At 34.2% G+C, this 14,212-nt stretch overlaps 1 protein-coding gene across 1 annotated transcript in view; it reads right to left on the reverse strand.

Annotated features, from left to right (window-relative positions):
• The window catches only part of LOC149485876 (plasmolipin), a 28,021-nt gene extending 19,454 nt beyond the window's left edge, over window positions 1-8,567 (reverse strand). Inside the window, exon 1 of the mRNA XM_089699202.1 lies at window positions 8,177-8,567. Coding sequence (XP_089555328.1) covers window positions 8,177-8,332 — 156 coding nt within the window. The 5' untranslated portion in view covers window positions 8,333-8,567. The remainder of the gene's footprint in view (window positions 1-8,176) is intronic.
• Window positions 8,568-14,212: the final 5,645 nt, after the last annotated feature.

Below are 14,212 nucleotides of genomic sequence, written 5' to 3' on the forward strand. Positions count from 1 at the left end.
AGGTATAAAAATATAGCGGCCCGCTCCGGCCTCCGGCACGGGTATAAAATACATAGCCGGGCGGCCGCAAACGCTACGTCCTGCAATTTTTAAATCTGTAATATCTTCGAAAATATTCACTTAAATCATACGGTGTAAAGGGCCATATAGATCTATATTAAATGAACAATGTATCCATGGTATTTAATTGGTTAAGGATTAATGCTGTATTGGTTAAAATCGCTTCGAAAATTAGCCATTATTTGTCGTAAAAAGTAAATGACAAAAAAAAGTTATTGTGGGTTATCCATAAGAGATAGACATATACCATCGCGGACTTTTCTGTAGACCTTTTCAATGTGTATAATACTTAGTACATTATTTTGATAAAACTCGTAGGGTTCAGCCTGCGTTTGCAATGTAAGCGGAATAAATGTAATTTTTTACGACATCACATTAGAAACCTCAAAAATAACAGTACTTCTCCACTACTTAATGGATCTTATTATACATATAAACCTTCCTCTTGAATCACTCTATCTATTAAAAAAAACCGCATCAAAATCCGTTGCGTAGTTTCAAAGATTTAAGCGTACAAAGGGACATAGGGACATAGGGACATAGGGACAGGGAAAGCGACTTTGTTTTATACTATGTAGTGATAATATTATACTTACTACGAATAAAATTTTATTCGTAAATTATTCCATATTTAATAAACACAGAAATATTTATAAAATTAAAATTTAAGACAGAATTATGTAGGTACAGTAAAAAAAAGCTTAATGAAAATTTTCAATGTGGAAGTGTAGCTAGGTACTATTAACTATTCTGTGGTGGAAGTATATTTGGTATTTGCACAAGAATGTATCTAGAAGATTTACATAATCACGAATCAATTACACAAACTTGTTTAAGTAAGAAAACGTAGGCATTATCTATTTATATGACGTGTGCTAATCATGAGTCCTTGAATGGCGTCAGGTTTCTACGCGACATTGTTAATTATATGATCTTATACCTACTGAATTTCCATGTTAAAATAATATTTATTTTCAAAACACAATTAAAAATAAACCTCTCCCTAAATGGAAGTATTTTTGAAGACCTGCATCTTACTTACAGCTTACTCTACCTACTCTTATTTTGAATGGCGATAATTTGTGATGATGTGTGTGACTGCTTTGCGGATGATGGATTGGGATACAATTTGACGTAGACTTATTTGTCCATAAAAGGCCGGCAAAGCACCTGCAACACTTCTAGTGTTACAAGTGTTTATGGGCGGTGGTGGCCCACCTGCCCCTTTGCTTGCTCTGACATAAAAAAAGACAATAAACATAGGTACATTATTATTTACTACATTAACACTTAATATGCTGGATAAGCATAGAGCATACATTTTAAAACCACTACCACGTTCTGAGCCTAGTATGACTGAAATAAGTGTTTCCTTAACAATTTTACTAAAAATTCCCAAGTGTAACACATGCATGCGTTGACAATTGACATGACGAAGTATATAAATATGTTCACGTGTTTCAAAATAATACACAATTATTGTAAAACCAAAGAGTTTCTCTTTTATCACGCTCTGATAACTATTTATAAGTATGAGACACGAAAACAAAATATGTACATACCTACTCGTGTGTTAATCAATCAATACATATAATAAAATTCTAGAAAAGTGGTGTCTGTACAATGAAAATATGTAAAAAAAAATTAGCAGGGGTTATTACTAAATCGATCCCAAACCCAAAACTGTTGTTAAAAAAATTTTTGTCTGTTTGTCGGTTTGTCTGTTTGTCTGTATGTTTGAACACGCTAATCTCAGAAACGGCTTATCCGATTTAGATGCGGTTTTCACTAATATATTGTGGTAAGCTTCATTTAACATTTAGTGTTTATTTCATGTCAATCGGTTCATAAATAAAAAAGTTATGACCATTTAAGTAATCACAGCGAACATTTGCTAAGGCATTCTATACATGAATTACTTTATTACGTAAATTATACGCTAAAGTTATTCCTTGACATGTCCAGATGATCATATCGAAAGTCCCCAAGCGTGGGGGGGGGGGTTATGCTGAGGGGGTAGTAGGGGGGGTCAAAGGACCTTTATTTAGATTTTTGCTCATAAGTCTAAAACCTGCACAAATATGTAGCATTATGGTTACTTCTAGGTAAATTTTCTATATAAAAGGTCTTTGAAATTATGTCGTAGGTATTATTTTTAACCCCCGACGCAAAAAGAGGGGTGTTATGTCCGCTATGTGTGTATTGCGTGTCTGTCTGTGCCACCGTAGCTCGCTAACGGGTAATACCAATTAGATGCGTTTTTTTGTTACATTAGTTGTTTATTATATTATATAGGGGTAAGTGGGAATGAAAAAAACGAATGTTAGTTGTTAATGTAGGTTATACCCAAGTGATATATCAAATGAAAATAGACGACATGTCAGAAACAATTAGTCAAATTTTATCAAAATCGGTTCATCCATTTATTTGATATAGGGGTAAAAGTGGAAATAAATAAATGAATTTTATCAAATATACTCAAGTGACGTATCTAATGAAAGACATGACGTGTAAAGTACAATAAGACATATTTTATCAAAATTGGTTCATCCATTTATTGGATAAAAGTGGCAATAAAAGTTGTCAAATATACCTAAGTGGCATATCAAATGAAAAGGCATGACCTGACGTGAGAAGTATAATGAGGCATAGGTATTTAATCGAAATCGGTTCATCCATTTATTATATAGAGGGGTAAAAGTGGGAATGAAAAAAACGAATGTTGTCTGTTATACCCAAGTGATATATCAAATGAAAAAAGATGACCTGTCAGAAACAATTAAGTAGTCCAATGTTAACAAAATCGGTTCATCCATTTATTTGATATAGGGGTAAAAGTGGGAATAAATAAATAAATTTTATCAAATATACTCAAGTGACTTATCTAATGAAAGACATGACGTGTAAAGTACAATAAGACATATTTTATCAAAATTGGTTCATCCATTTATTGGATATAGGTATAAAAGTGGGAATAAAAGTTGTCAAATAATATACCCAAGTGGCATATCAAATGAAAGGGCATGTCCTGACGTGAGAAGTATGATGAGGCATATTTAATCAAAATCGGTTCATCCATTTATTGATTTATAGCGGTAAAAGTGGGAATGAATAATCGAATGTGGTCAAATAATACAATCAAGCGGCATATCAAATGACGTGTGAATTACAATTAGTCATGTTTTATCAAAATTGGTTAATCTGTTTATTACATATAGGGCACCTTAGGGGTGATAGTGGGGATAAATAATCCAAATGGAGTAGGTACCAAACGAAAGGATATGACATGTACATAATATTATATAGGTATGATCAGACATGGTTTAGATCAAAATCGGTTCTGCCATTTACTAGGGGTGAAAGGGAAAAGTTGAACGTCTGTGAAAGTAGAAGGAATATGGGAGCGGGAGAATAACCACATCCTGGAAATTTTGAACTCTTCTGTACCTAAGTTTTATACCTAGCTCAGTTTAGTAATAAATTTTACTAACAGTTCTTTTGTGTTATTATTTATTTTATTTCTTAACTTTATAATAATGTGTAAGTACTTATAATTTAGTTGTATATGATAGTACGTGTTTCAAGACGTGTTTACTCAATAATTGTGTGTTAAGTAGTAACTACTATGCAGGCACTATTCCACGCGGACGAAGTCGCGGGCACAGCTAGTTGTATAATATAACATAACGTACACGGTTCATTTTGAACGAGAGATTAATTCTAATGTTCTTAAATTTAAATGACTTTATATATATATTTTTTTATATTAAGTATGTTTTTAGCTTTTAAATTAATATTTATTCTAAATTAAATAGTTACCTTCTCAAACTACAGAAATAAATGGATATTATAATGAAAATTTGATTTATGTCTTGTAAAAAAAATCTAGTCACGCCTTTCACGTGACGAGACGCCAAATACAAACATACAGAGATATCCATCTACTTAAATGTACGAAAAGTGAAATGATGAGAAACGTCAGGTTGTAACACCGGCTAATCATGTCGACATCTACCGACGCGCACGCTGCCTTTGGACCAATGTGTTGACGCCAGAACTACTTTCATTTTGATACCAGCTTTCACCCGTCTGATACGTAAAGCTATGCACAGTCCTGCTTTACTTGAACATATCGTTTAAATGTATTAGGTATTGAATTTTGAAGCTTGGATTAAAATATTATATATCAATGAAAATCGTATAGGTACGCAATTCTATGTAGGTAAGTACAAAGTATGTATCAATGATTTAAATGTGTAATTTAGATTTAATATGCCTACCTGTCTATTCTACATTTCCTACAATATACGTAAATTATTAATCTTATGAAAAAACATTGTATTTTCAAATCTTATTTGATAAAATGAAACCATTGCACTCATACTAAACTGCAAACATTATCAATAGTTTCCGCACATTTGGTGAACAACAATCGCTATCGATGTTATCGAAATTTGTTATCAGTCAAGTTTTTCACTTGAAAAAGATGTAAAACGCTGTCGAAAAACACAAGTATAATATAAGCACATAAAACATTTTGTATTATAAAATAAAATGCATACTTAACTATTACTTGTTTACGAAAGTAGAATAATTTAAGAAGTGTTACGCCTAAAAGATACGTAATAATTATATACTTAAAATAATTATATTATTAACCTCTGTAATACCACATAATGCATTCACATTTGTACGAATTATTTAAATTTCATATTTAAACAATCTTCTTTTACTTCCCGCACATTCAAGTCTTACTCACATAAATAATCCGAAATATAAGCTTTGACTATAAACAATGATGATAATTGATAATACATATCATGTTTCATATATTTTTCTACAAACATTGATAAGATAGTTCACTTTTTCATGACTCATTAGAATTCATATTGTCGCACCTGCGAGTTGCGACCTACCAAGATATTGGGTATTTTTTATACTTCTATCTTACGTCATACAAAAATTTACAATTTATTCTATTTAATAATAATTTATCTATTTATATATTCTCAAATTCTGGCTTAATTTACAACAGAGTTATTTATTAAGTACCTATTTTTTTAATTAATAACGAAACCGAAATCATCCTTATTATGGAATGTTGGAAATAAATCTATTTAATTTTATATTTTCAGAATCGTGCAGTTAAATGTTCTTATCATAAAATTAAGTAAAATAATATATTTTATGGACACACCGAAATAACATGCAAGAGGTTACAAACCTTATTGCAACCATAATGTGGGCGTTGATGGCATAAAGATTAAGGGTCAATGTTTTGTAAAGGTTAGGTACTTTAATTGGCGTTGTTATTAGAAAAATATTAACCATATTAAGTATGTATGATTTCCACAATCATTTAATTTCAATTGAATTTTTTCACATAAAATTGTTAATTGCAATAAAAAAGTAAGAAAATATCTCTAAGCTACCGAGATTTATTGTATATGTATAGTTTAAAGCTACTGAAAATCGAAATGTATATCTAATTTATGATATCCGATACAAGACTCTACATTGCAGAACCCATTCAAAAATAAATACGTAATAACATTCGAGTTGGAAGTTATCAAAATAAGACACTTGAATAAGTAGTTATAAAAAATCATAAATAAAATCATCCTTTTGTATGTGACACATAATAATATTATAGCTAAATGATATTCACAAGCATTCAATTTTTATTTTTTAACTCTATTTTCATTCCACATTATCGACTCTTTTTATCATCCAACTCGAACGTACGCAGCCAAAGGACGTGGAATGTCAATACTCAATACATTAAAAAATAAATGAAAATCATTTAAAGAATTAAACAATGAATGTGAAAGAACACTATTGCACTGCTATTAGTTATTTCCATAAGGGCCGATTTTTCAATGCTTGGATAAAACTTATCCGTCCAATAAAGTATTACACGATAATATTAAAATGTACGTAAACTGTCAAATACGGGCAATTAGAATACGTTTTAAAAATGGTAGTTTTATACATTATTCGACGAATAAGTTTTAACCAAGGATTGAAAAATCAGCCCTAAGAGTAAGGGCCGATTTTCAATGCTCGGATAAAACTTATCCGTCCAAAAAATTATTACACGATAATATTAAAATGTCACGTAAACTGTCAAATACGGGCAATTAGAATACGTTTTTAAAATGGTAGTTTTATACATTATTCGAAGAATAAGTTTTATTGGATAAAACATTGGCATTGAAAAATTGGCCCTAAATAAAATAAATAATTGATGCATAATCTAGGTACCTAGTCAATAAGGATTCTTGCAACTAGAGTAGCGTTAGCTACTATTGATAATTAGTATTCTATGACTAGAGTCAAGATCACACGATTTAACCCATCATCCATGATGGGTTCCAAATATCTATGAAATTAGCTAGCAATGGGCATGAGATAGATCTTATGATAAAGAATAAGATTATGATTCTGTAAATATCACAACACGGTTTATAACTTGAACGGTGTAATACAATATAATTTTTAAACAAGATATAAATTCAAGGTCGACCTGTTAGAATTATCGCGAATTCAAATTTCTTATGTATTACATGTATTAGTGAGGTGGACGGATTCGTAATAGTTGCAAGGATACGGCGCGGTCTGAGGCATGCGAACTGGCAACGATGATATCAGCAAGCTGTTATAGCGTAGGTGACTGAAGCATGCCTAAATTATAACGAATACGACGTAATACCTATTGATCATTAGTTATATTACTTATTACCCATATTTGAAACGAATCTTCTCTGAAAATTTTATTAAGTACTAGCTTTCCACCCGCAGCCTCGCCCGCGCAGTCAAAGAAAAACCCGCATAGCCCCGTTCCCGTGGGATTTCCGGGATAAAACCCATCCTATTTCCCGGGATAAAAAGTAGCCTATGTCCTTTCTCGGGTATCAAAATATCTCTATACCAAATTTCATGCAAATTGGTTCAGTAGTTTAGGCGTGCCGCGTGATTGAGTAACAGACAGACAGACAGAGTTACTTTCGCATTTATAATATTAAGTATGGATTTATGACTAATGTAAAATTAAATATGACGGTAGTTACTTAGGTAATAGGTAGGTACTTTATGAATTCTGCATTTGTTATTCTATATAACTCGTCAACGTATAATAAAAATGCTTTAAGAGTAGGTACATGCAATTTATAACATTTTAATTGCATTTAGGTGCTCAAGTAAGAAATTGGCAATCAATTAAAAATATCTAAAATAGCACGCAGTAATGCGCTCATTTATAATGACACAATAATTATCATTAGTAATGATGTCGTTTCATTGTTATATTTTTTAATTTTGTTGCTACAAAAATAGTATATTTATTAATACATAATTCGTTGTGATAATTATTGTAAAATATATTATCCGAAAGCGCTGTGCTTATAGAAACGGGTTTCTACAATACTTCTTATAATGTTTTTTTTAAGATTATTTCATAGGTACGTACAAATTATTATTGCGGTAGGTAGGTAGGTATGGTTTAGTGAATGATTTCATAAAGTTGCGCCAACCTACGTTCTCTATCTCGCCGAGCGAGTTATAACTTAGGTTTAACTTACACGTCTTGGTAACATGCCACGATGAATATAATTTTATAATATTATGTGATCATTACCCACACACTGCCTACTATGCTATGTGACCTCCAAACCGGCAAAAAACTTTCTCAGCACTTTGAATGCATAAAGTATACGTACACACTTGTCACCACACACCATGCATTATATGTGACCTCGATAAGAAACACCGTTATATTATAATAATAATACCTACCTAAGCAATAATACTGAGCACCGCCTGCAAAAGTGCTAACTAGACATAAACACGGACACGAATGAGTTTCTTGTCATTATTTACAAACTGCGCAATTAAAATTTATTTATAAGAATGATCGCATAAGACATGAAACTTTAAACTTGTTTTAATGTTAAAAAAGATTGAATAAATCCGAAACAATAAACAATACACATCATTAATAATAAGAATGAAAATATTTGGTATCATTGTGAGAAATGATAAGTAGCGTTATGCCTACAATAATCGTCGTCCGCATCGTGGGAGAATAAAATTAGTAACATAGGAAAACAATACTCACCAACTCAATGACTTTGAGTAAACCAGGCGTCGATTTGAAATATTCTACATCGATTTTGATCCAGTCCAGCGCGCCGCTTTGCTGCTGCTGCGGCGACGCCTGCTGGGAGGTAGGCTTGTTATGGTCGACGGTCACCACTGTCTCGGGAGCCATCATCCTTTTTTTCTTAAAACTTTTTAAATGTATAAAAAATACTGAATGTTACAAAACACGAACACAGACACTTGAAACCTCAGCACACTAAAGACGCGTGATACATTTTCGTCCGGCAACTGTGAGCGTAGTATAGTGCGTACGGCGCGCGACTAAAGAATGGCGGGGAAATAGAATGGTATTGGGTGGCGACCGTCCTCGCGTCGTTCGTCGCGCTGCCGGCCGCGGCTGCCTGTCGAAGTGCGCTCAGCGGTGCTGCAGCTGGTATCCGTGACAGCCGCTGCTCACTCGTTAAGGTAGCATTCGGATCTGGGCGGTCGCGACCCGGCAGCCGCTGCCCCGCAGCCGCGACCGTGGTCGCGCCGTACCGCTTCGTAGGGAATTGTATGCGATAGTGTCCGACGCAAGCGACCGAGCCGCGCGGCCGAGGGGCGTGGCCTGCTCGCGACTTTGGCAGCGCCGCCGGACCGCTCCGGGAGCAGTACGGTCGCGCTGCTGGCGACGTTTACCGATGAAAACGACGAGTTTTTAGTTGAATTAATTGCTAAAAATCCACCACTTTACGAGCCTCGACTCAAAACCTACAAGGATAATGTTATGATAAAATAAATCGATTTTATTCCTCTTTGATGATAGTAAGACCAACATTATTTGATCGTCCTCTTCTTCGTCCTCTATCAATCTCTTCACAAGTTCTCGCTTTCGTATATTTGACTATTATTTTGACTGAGTGCTGTTTGACTACTGCGCGTGGCAGTCGCTGCCCGGGTCGCGGACGCTGTTTATCCGTAAGCTTCTGGCAGCGCCGCACAGCAGTGACAATGTTCCCGGCTGCAGGGCCGCGGCTGCCAGGTCGCGACAGCCCAGATCCGAATGCTACCTTTAGTCGTTCACCGAGCTATTTCATGTTTAAACATACCAGCCTCATAAATAATGTAGACCGTCATTTAATACATTTAGTGTGATTTCTAAAATCTACAATATTATGTTCTAGACATACCTACATAATTTTCACATGTTTATCAGTTCAATTGTTGTAGTTGTCATGCATATAACGAGAAGTAATGTGTATTATTATTTATTTGTAGATTGATCGCTCCTTACTGAAACTTGGTTGAATTTTGAAAAAAGTTTGAAACTATAAATGTTTATACCTCCTATAGAAAAAGACGGAATGTTTCATTTTTACAGTGTAATTTGTAACCAAGAACATTCTTTATCAAATAAATTTGTGCGCCTTATAGCATTGCACTATAATAATATGAGAAATAACATAAGGCGCGTAAAAATTTAACAAGTATTATAAAAACTAAGTGAAGTCCCATGTCCCCTAGTGGGGTAAGGGGCAGATGCATTATACATCTGTTTCACTGATCGATTTTCTTTAGGGACAAGTAGGTGATCAGCCTTCTGTGTCCTACCAGACCGAGACATTTTTTTTTCTTCGTCTCCACCGGGAATCGAACCCAGGACCCCTCGCCCCTCGGTGCTACGCTCACGCGTCAACCATTGTACCAAGGAGGCGGTCGAAACGGGTCGGTAGGTAAAAACTAAACTAACAAGTAAATTATTAAAAAAACAAAATACCCGACTGCACACTAAAAAAAGAGTGATTGAAATGAATCTAATGATACCGCATACATATTTTTTTAAAGGGAAATTTAGAAAAAATATTATTATGTCTTTATCCCGTGGGACTTTTAGGATAAAATGTATCCTATGACACTCCCGTAATCAAGACAAATCTAACGATACCTCATACATCAAAATCCATCAAGCCGTTTAGGCTACAGGTGGTCACAAAGGAAAAGACATACATACATACTTACATACACTCGAAAAACATTACCCTCCTTCTTTGGCAGTCGGGTAAAAAGTAATTATGTTCCTTTACATGTGCGAAGTGAATCATACCGGCCAAGTGCGAGTCGGGCTCGCGCACAAAGGGTTCCGTAGCAGCAAATATAATAAATTACAGTTAAATCAACCTATCTCAAAAACTATAAGAGATACTTTGATCAAACCAAAAATCGTTGAAAGAGTTAATTAGCATGCATCACCTCTATTTTTTTTAGAATTTTATACCCCGTAGTTATAAAAATAGAGGGGGGGGGACATACTTTTTACGACTTTGAGAGCTGATATCTCAAAAACCGTTCACTTTAAGAAAAATGTTTTTTAGAAAACTTTATATCATTTTAAAAGACCTTTCCATTGATACCCCACACGGGTATGTACATCGAAAAAAAAAATTTCATCCCTCAGTTACATGTATGGGGGGCCCCACCCCCAATTCTTTTTTTACTATTTAGTGTCATATTTTTGTAGCGGTTCATACAACACATATTCCCATCAAATTTCATCACTGTAGTACTTATAGTTTCCGAGTAAATCGGCTGTGACAGACGGACAGACGGACAGACGGACAGACGGACATGACGAAACTATAAGGGTTCCGTTTTTGCCATTTTGGCTACGGAACCCTAACAATATTATGTCGCCAATACTTATGTTGAAATACCCCATCATCATCTTGTTGCCTTAACAATTTGCCTCTAGCTTATGTTTTTCACAGAGCGAAAGCAGGGTAACTTTCATTATAATATGTTGTATAACGTAATTATAAACTCGGTTTACGATATTCGGGGATTTCATGTATGCAATTTAAGTCAACTGGTCTGACGGCTCTTCCCATACTCATCATCATCGGCTGTTCTGGATATATTCATCCTGTTAACTTACTTATCAGGTCCCTATGCTAATATTTTTTATTAACTGGAGGAACTAATGACACAGTTTTTCAACCCGAATGCCCAGAAAGGACTTTAAGTAGCTTTTTCCTCATGTTAGGGCAATTTTGAATTTGGGTCGATCAACTTTTAATGGTCCGACGGTACACGCATCATGTCCCTGAACGATAATTAATAAACATGAAATCATAAAGAGTTAAATTGGTTTTAATTATATTCTTTTTAATATTTTCTAACATTATTGTAAACAAAATTTTAATTGTTTTATTAATTTGTGCGTAGTTTCATGGTTGTCCAGAGACTAAATGCAATTTTCCAGTACTATCACATTTGTCCCCAAGCTACAATGCATTAACAAACTTCGCATCACGAACACATACTATCACGACCATAAATACCAAATACACTTCTTGTTTCAGTTAATGATTATTGACATAAAAACATACAAATAATTTTTTTTTTATTGGATATAATACGATTTTCAGGCATTTTACTTTTGTCCCCATAAATCATCTACATGGCACAGGTCTCACAGACAACCGTAATTTAGTTATGAAAACAAAACACAGATGGCGCGGTAGATTCCTAAACAACAAGCTAAACACAATAATTAACTGTCGGGCTCAAACGCCATTTTGATTTGTATAAAATCACGGCAACAGTCGTCCGAGCAACGTTGGTGAGTGTGGGGTGGCTTTATTGTCAGTCCGTCAGACAACTGTGATTAAAACATAAGTACTTGATGCATTGTTATCAATTATACTACACGAGATGCGCTTTCGTCTATAATTTAGTGTGAGCTGAGATTAATATATAAAATAACAATAGTATTTACTTGGCGGGTCAAAATTTTAAAAATGTCCCGCGGACAACCAGTCACTTGGCCAACCAAAGTGGTTGTTCCATGGACAATTTGGTTGTCCCTAGGACAATAATTATATAAAACTTATACTTTAACAGTTAAATAGTTCATGTTTTGTTTATTACTCGGCTGTTTCGGGAACACATTTTTATTACGCAATTTTATGTCTAGTTTAATTGTAATTTTAACATTTCAAAAATCAAGACGACTAAGATGTCCCCATATGAAAATCACATTATACTTCATTCATTCAGTTATATCGAGAATCAGTTCATTTTAATTAAGTAAAATCAATAATACGATACGTAACAAGCTCGCCTTAATAGTTTTTTTGTAAAAAATATCACTATTTCCGCTTTACTGAAACTTTTTTATATATGAAACATTGTTTGGTTGTTCAAAAGACATCATTAGTTTCAATTTTAATAAAAATATTTCGTATTTTGGGTGTAAATAGAACAAATATCAAAATATTATTTATTATTTAATATTAGAAGAATTTATTTTAATTCTGAAGGGAATTTAACATTTAAAAAAGTACTATTGTGTAAGTTGTCCAAAGGACATTATTTCCCGTGAATAGATCGGTTCGTGAAGTTAAATCCACAAATGTATGTAATCAACATCACTGCTGCCTATATAATCTTAATCTACGAAGAATTATCTTCTAAATGAAATAGTAAAATGCTGAAAATTAAGTTAAAAAAAAAAATACGAGAAAATTATGATCGGGACCTTTAAAAATTGATTGACCCATTTACCATATTCATCATTTACTATTATAAACTAGCTGCGCCCACGGTTTCACCCGCACGCGTGAATGAGTTTTTATCCAATATTCCTGTGGGAATATCAGTATAAGAAATAGCCTAAGTTACTCGGTTATTTCAATACTAAAAACAAACACTCCATTTTTTTATTATTGGTATAGTTGCGAAAGTTTGTTTATTAGTTTATCTTTATTTAACGTTGCAACTCGCAACGCAGCAATTTTATTTATTTGTATATTTATTTATGACGTGCTCTTAGCGTCTGGGGATAGTTAGGAAGCTACAGTAAGCTAGGTACTTTTTACCGCTATAAAACGTTTAATTCGCATGGGAAGATCCGGTATGATTCGCATTTTAATCACTTTGAAATTTAAAAATTCCGGTAGATGGCACTATATTAAAAAATGCGACACGTATGTCAGGTACTGTTAATTTTCTTAGACCGCACGAGCGAAACAACATGCAAAAAGTAGTGACCATTGATTCGGGCAATTATAAAATAAAATATTGACCTTTCTATGCACTGTTATAATCACCACGCATCACCGTAGCTGAGAAGTGGTGACTCAGTGGCGAGAACCTCTGACTTAAAAATCGTTAGGTCAGGGGTTCGAGACCAAGCAATCGTGCAAGAAATAAATTGATTATTCAATTTATTTGGATGGGTTAGGTTCTGTCGGCCGGGGCGGTGAGGCAGCATGAGACGTGTTCCGCTCAAGCCTCCTCACAGAGGAAGGAGGAAGCGCGTACGCACGTAGTAAGAGCTTGTCCAGAATGGGCGAATTCGTCAGAATTATCTCGTGCGGATTACGCGCATTCGGGGATGAATTCAGTCCACAGGGCAAGAGTTCGCGCGCAACACGGGGTCCCTAGTAGGTATCACGACTCGCGCACAATACGCGAGGCCCGAGGGTCTTGTCTAGTCTAAATTCTAGACATAATGCATAACTGCGATTTGTTTGCATTCTTACGAAAAATAATGCATTAAAAGGACGGATTAGGAGGTATATTACGGATCATAATTTTCCGACAGTTGGCTATCTTGCTAGTTAGGCGATACATACACATAGTCCATAAACACCGGTGGCATTATAGACCAGTGCTTTACCAACCTTTTAATGAAATGCATTATTTTATTGGAAGCCCTAATAATATTAGCATAAACTAGCTCATACTAACTTATTTTAATAAATATCAATAGGTCCTTATGTACAGTGGTGGTCACATAATTAAAGACACTAAGAGCATTTTATACTACCCAAGACACTTCTCTCAACATTTTTTTCTACACTGCCATTGGAACTTGTAAAATAATTTTAAAATATTCAGGTATGTGTTGTCTAATGCTAAACTAAATTTTATCTACATAACTTGTTGGTTTGTTAGATTTTAATCGGTTCATCCTTACTACTAGCAGTTTTGACCTAGCAAAGGTCTGGTCATATAATTAAAGACATTAGGCTCCCTTATGAGAAATATAAAAAATTATTATTTTAATGAG

This window comes from Colias philodice, chromosome 9, assembly GCF_061535455.1.
Source record: "Colias philodice isolate Cphi_HAF_F1 chromosome 9, ilColPhil1 Martin Lab GWU primary, whole genome shotgun sequence".
Lineage (NCBI taxonomy): Eukaryota > Metazoa > Arthropoda > Insecta > Lepidoptera > Pieridae > Colias > Colias philodice.